We start from the raw sequence: 6,242 nt of genomic DNA on the forward strand, positions 1-6,242 counted from the left end.
AAGGCACCTTTCTTTCAACTGTTTATATAAATACAGCAGTGATATTAAAAAAAAGAAAGGTACGGTATAAAAGTAACTGAGTTCGACCTTTTTTGCCACCACCCAGCTGAACACAGCAGTGATATTAACACTGTGGCATATTCATCTGCCCCATACCCACGGGACAAGCGTAATGAGTAACATAATTACATGGCATAGAGCCATAGATCTTCCACGCTATGATTGTAAGCTGTAATTAATGGCTGGTATGTTCAGGAATATCTAAGAAATTTTGTGAATGGGGGCGCCTGACGGTAAGCCATTGACAGAATTTTCAGCAGCTGTCTGCCATAACGTAGACGGAAATCGTCGATGTTAGTGCACGCGCTCTAGCATATGCAATGTTTTGCAGCAGCCTGCGGGTAGTCATGGGTTTCCCCCGGGCTCTGCTTGGTTTCCTCGCATTATAATACTGGCAGCCATCAAATAAGTGAAACATTCTTGAATACGGCGTAAACAGAGAATGAATTAAATAAACGAATGATTCTCAAAACAAAACTCCCCCAAAAAATCAAAGGAGAAAGCAATGAGACATGCTGGTGACATGCTGAACATACTATACGTCAGAAAAATGCGATGATGTAAAGATTATATCGCTCACCAAGCCGTCACGTAGATAATGTATTACGAATGGGTTGGTTACCTTCACCAGAAAACGGCCACTTGGATGGAAGCCGAATCAATCATAGTTTTTTTTTTTTTTTTTTTTTGGAAGACGCTTGACTAGTTTTTCCAAATTAGGTCTGAATTACTTCATTTTGTATTAGGTTATATAATCTTTCATACATCTTTGCAAGAGATATTTGTATGCCAGTTGTCCGTGGGTAGGTCTGCCAGAAACCTGCGGATGGTGGTGGGTTTTCCCGGTCTCTGCCCGGTTTCCTCCCACCATAATGATGGCCGCCGTCGTATAAGTGAAATATTCTTGGGTACACCGTGAAACACCAATCATATCAATAAGTAAATATACCTATTGTCAACCAAATAAAGAAAGAGTCGCAAAATAAAAAACAAAATACATGAACAATAAACACCTGAGCAGCGACGACAGTGTGGTAGCTGGCCAATTTAACCGGTGGAAAAAGGTCTCTCGTTAATTTACCTTGTTTAAGGGTTACATACTAACAGTTCATATATGTGCTAAAATATTACAAATTTACACGCCCTCTAACACTATGATTTAGGCAAATGCATTGGTTGCGAATCATACAATCTTATTGACACTTTATATGCAGATATGCGGAACTTTTTCATTTCATTCCTCAATAAGTAAGGACAATTAACAATGTAAAAGTGTGAACCCAAATTAAATCTGTGCTCTCAAAATTTGAACGTAATAACGCAAAGAAAAGCGGTCAGCAGTTTTCATTGATGCTCGAAAGACACAAGGAATATTCTGGGTGAATGGTATAAATGCATAAAGAGTAAACCCAGAGCAGTGACAACAGTGTGATACTTGGCAAGTGGTCACGCGTCAGTTAAACCAGAGTTCCAGAGAGTCTGGACGCACTGTCATTATTTAATTACAAGAGAATTATACTCATTGTAAAACTTAAAAAAAAAAAAACAACTTGGAGCGAAGGCGTTTGATGGAATAATCTTGGCACACCAGTTTTTGCGTTAATAACTTCTAAAGCTTAACGTTGGTCGCACAGGATGTAACAAATGCTACAAGGTGAGACATGTTCATGCCATATGCATTAACCCTTGGTATATTGCTATTCAAGTAATGTTAATTTAAAATGTAAAAAAATCAAACTTTCCCTCTTGTCGTAAGATCGAGACAGGAAGCCGTTTTGGTCAAATACAGGTCAAAATATGATGTACACATCTGTAGGGCAGCAGAATTTGGTCTAATCAGAACACCTACACACTTTTGATATATGGCTTTTCTTATTTAATTATTTGATTGGTGTTTTACGCCGTACTCAAGAATATTTCACTTTTACCACGGTTGCATGAACAAAGCATATAAAGAACGAAATTAGGACGGAATCATGCAAAGAGAAGCAGTCAACAGTTTCCAATGGTGTTGGAAAAGCGCAAGGTATGTTCTATGCGAATGATGGAAATCAATATAAAAATCGTGTACCATGCTGGTGTATAAGTTGTCGATAATAAAATACGTGTCTCCGTAGGCTTTATTGCCTTTGACATTATTATAGTGGTGATTTCATTAACATTTTGAAGCGGAAGATCAAGGGTCAATCCTGGGTTGAGTCACACCTAAGCCCTTAAAAGAGCAAGCTGTACCTTCCTCGCTTGGGGATGGTGCAACGACTGGTTGACCCGTATCAATATAATGACTCGGGCGGGGCGGCTTACTTGCCTTCGGTAAGGCGTCTCAGTGAAGCAGCACTAGATAAAAGAGCGGTGGAAATCCGTCCTACAACAAGGAGGCACATTACATGCACTGTAAGGATTCCTTCGTCGTCATACGACTGAAAAATTGTTAAGTACGACGATAAATTCCAAGCACTGACTCACTACATTTTTAAAGACAAATAGTTCAGCCGTCAAATAAAAACGAATGTTCCGGGTCCAAATGTATAGGATTTTGATTGATTGATTGATTGTTGTATCTGGAATGTCAAGTGATTTGCCTGCCCCTTATGTAGGAAACCTGTTGAAATGGATACAATTCTGAATAATGTTACATCTTAGATTATGTAATTAGAAGTCATGGTACTCAACTAGTATTAGTGTAGTGTAAAAAAGTACAGGATGATAGTTGGCAAACGGTCACACGTGGCAGTTAAAAACACCGTCGCTTGTTAATTTATACTGGTGTAGTTGGGAATGCGCTGCACCAAATTTCTTATTTCTCATGTTTTTTATGTGTAGCAATATACAGTCTGTTTGTCTTACCTGTCAATAAATAATGATTATCGTAGAATATAAAAGACCACAGCGTAAGGAACAAAAGCGCATCAGTGTGACGACAGTGTGATAGTTGGCAAATATCCACGTGTAACCGGTGAAAGGCGGCGTCTTGTCAGTTTACCTGGGTTAAAGTTTCATTCTAACTGTTGATTTACATACTTGTAAAGTGGTACATTATAGCTATATCTATTCATGTCTTAAATGATACTTGTGAGGGAGTATAACTCGCAACCGTTTCATACTTTTCGTGAACAGTCATAGCAAACCCTAACTGAGGTAAATTGGGAAGAGGCGTATTTCCGTGGTCATGTGTGGCCATTCGCCAATTATCACATATCACATAAACATTACATCAAGTTCAGATGAAAGAGTGGAAACGTGGTCTCCAATATTTTTTAAGAGAAAAAGACACTCAAAAATAACTTCTTATTTATTTTTATTTGTTTATTTATTCATTTGATTGGTGTTTAACGTGAATATTTCACTTATTCGACGGCGGCCAGCATTATGGTGGGATGAACAGCATTATGATGGGAGGTTGGTGACAGACTTTCCCACGTACTAAATAACTTCTTCGGGTCACATCTTGGTATATATTGTGTTAGCGTAACGATGTTATAAGAGAGGATGTAACACAAGTTGAATAAGTATATTTTCACTAGAATTTGGTCTTGTTAGCTAACACATGTGTTCCACCGGGAGTTTGATCATATTCATATTTTTAATATATTCAAAATTATTATTATAATTCAGATTAAATGCACAAATTTGGATATCAACAATAAATTTACATTCAAAATTTATTGCACATTTTTCACATCCTTATTTAGAGATTTATATTTTCAAATACTATTTTTAACTGAAAGATGAAAAATATGAAAAAATAGATTGAAAACAATATTTGCAATGAAGTTTACACGCTCTTTCATCTGATTTTGGCATCATTTTTATGTTTTCGTCTCTTTAAAGTGTGTTGTTCCATAAACCGTCTGATGCTTCAAGCAACGATTGATTTAGGTATAATGCTGTTCTCGACTAAGCCGATTGACCCGTAACCACTGAGATCGCAGGCTCGAATCCGACACTCGCTGGTAAGTAGAGTTGTGGCCTCGGGACGACAAATATGCTTGATGTATTACAGAGCCGTTCTTTATTATACGAATTCCCCCGGATTTCTCCGCCCCTTTCTGCCGTTGCCGCTTACCAAATGATGAGAGCAATGTGTTACATGGCAATACAATAGGAGAAGATAATAATCTGATTGAAACAAGGGATATCTAAATTTTCATTCTCTTATGGTCTGCGCATCGGAATTTTGGATGAACGGTTTTCAGTAATTCGTGACGTTAGGTTCGTGAAATTTATTGTATTCGATAAAGAAAAAGCAATGTACGAGTTCTATACAGATCGCCCTCATTCCCCCCATTAGCCGAGATAAACTAAAATATTAATTATAAAGACTACAAAGAAAATGTCCAGGCTTGTTTACTGGTGTGCATTGTCTAAAATCTTAAGCACAGAAATATTTTAGAAAATGTCATTATGTCACGCGTTGCATGTAACGTGCGATTTATGCATTTAAGACAAACCAAAACTCCGACGAAACTCTTGTCTGTAGATTTTCTGTAAGCTTTCTTTCCTTTACACTGGTGTGTTTATGATATCAATGATGTAACATTCTCATCGTAAATCGCATGTATTTTAAAATACACACTGTAATGCACACCTGAAAAGCATTTGTTTAAAGTTGGATTTATCTTGTTTTATAATAACCTTATTTATATTTTCTTTCCTGAGATTGATGCCATCCATAAATCTACCTACAGAATTAATACTCAGAATAAATCAGCGTAACATACAGCAAATCACAGTCAAACATTACACAAGTCAGAATCGCCAATCAATGTTCAATCAAAACAGGCGCTTTTACCTTATCTACCATATCAAAGGCAAATTAACACGGTCAAGTGAATTCTCACCTTAGCAGTTCCTTAATGGACTGGACAGTGTTTTCAGGGAAGAGTTTTTCACTGTTTCCTTTGCTCCCTGGTTGGTCTACCGCTGTTCCTGGAATGCCAGTGTTTGTCTGCTTGAGGGCATCTTGGGAGACGCCAACCACGTCTGGGTACGCAGCGACGCCTCTGACGTCGTCAGCGCTGAAACGTTTTCCCAGGCCAAGCGCCATTTTTCGAAGTTTACTGTCTGATCCACCACGACGTCCCACTTCCTTCCATTGAGATGGAAATCGAGAGAGATAATTCCTATTTTCTACAGCACTATTCGATATGTCGCCGTTTTCGGCGGACGCCAGGGCCGCGTTAAGGTAGAGAAATGGCAACAGTCCTAAGAAACCACCCATCTCTTTTGTGAGTTCTTTCACCACTTTTTTTTAAAACCTCTTCGGTAGTCAACCAATCGGCAATAACTTACAATCACGTGCGTAGCGCTTGAAGGAATATGCGTCAGCGCTTTGTTCGAAGACTTGTTTATCGTCGGTCTTGCAACCTTTCGCCTGAAGTCTTGTTGCTGGTCTAAATTACCAAGCTTTATCACAAGACACAAATTGGAACTTTCAAAGTGGTTTTTGTCACCTCAAAGCTAAACCTCAACATGCGAACGGGGACAAATATTTCATTGTTACTTTTCGCTGGCGGCCCCGGATTCCCTTGGATGATATATTTCTGGTCACAAGCGTACAACTGTCGCCCACTTTCCTGGCGTCTACGTGTCGCTCATAAACTCTATTAAGGCCCCGGAGTAACAGGTCGCTGTGGATCCTCGTCGGCAACCTTTATAGTCGACAATGGCCGAGTAGAGTCGCTTTATTTGGCTATTAGTTTGCTTTTATTGCCCGGTTATTAAGTAGAATTGGTCAAACGATTCCGAGAGAGACACAGGGGTTCTCAAATCGCCAATGGTTGCTTTATTTATTTAGCTTAGCCCTAATTGTCTCCCGTCGACACATTTCATCATTAATAGACTACCAATTATTACCCGTGTTTACCGTGCCAAAGGCTCTCTTTCTCTCGTGAACGCCTCGGCTGATTTGCCACCATTTCCGGTCGGAGACGTTAAACTTCGGACATCTCCGCCCGTTTCCGGTGTTTCCACGTAAACTTCTCCACGTTGTGTGGGAGGTACTGATACAGTAAAGCACACCTCTCCATGTATCATTTGTCTGTTACGAAACAGCCCCCCAAAATTCTGAAGAGTATAAAGCCTTAAAAGAAAACAAAACTATCAAAATTGAGTTAAGTATCGCCAAACAGATGATTAAAAGGTGCATCTTACTTCTAAAATTGAATTGGCCCCCCCACTCC

At 39.1% G+C, this 6,242-nt stretch overlaps 1 protein-coding gene across 1 annotated transcript in view; it reads right to left on the reverse strand.

Moving 5' to 3' along the window:
- LOC135464911 (uncharacterized) overlaps positions 1 to 5,621 on the reverse strand; it is a 37,468-nt gene extending 31,847 nt beyond the window's left edge. Inside the window, exon 1 of the mRNA XM_064742483.1 lies at positions 4,902 to 5,621. Coding sequence (XP_064598553.1) covers positions 4,902 to 5,281 — 380 coding nt within the window. The 5' untranslated portion in view covers positions 5,282 to 5,621. The remainder of the gene's footprint in view (positions 1 to 4,901) is intronic.
- Positions 5,622 to 6,242: the final 621 nt, after the last annotated feature.

The sequence above is a fragment of the Liolophura sinensis genome, chromosome 4, assembly GCF_032854445.1.
Source record: "Liolophura sinensis isolate JHLJ2023 chromosome 4, CUHK_Ljap_v2, whole genome shotgun sequence".
NCBI classification, from domain to species: Eukaryota; Metazoa; Mollusca; class Polyplacophora; order Chitonida; family Chitonidae; genus Liolophura; species Liolophura sinensis.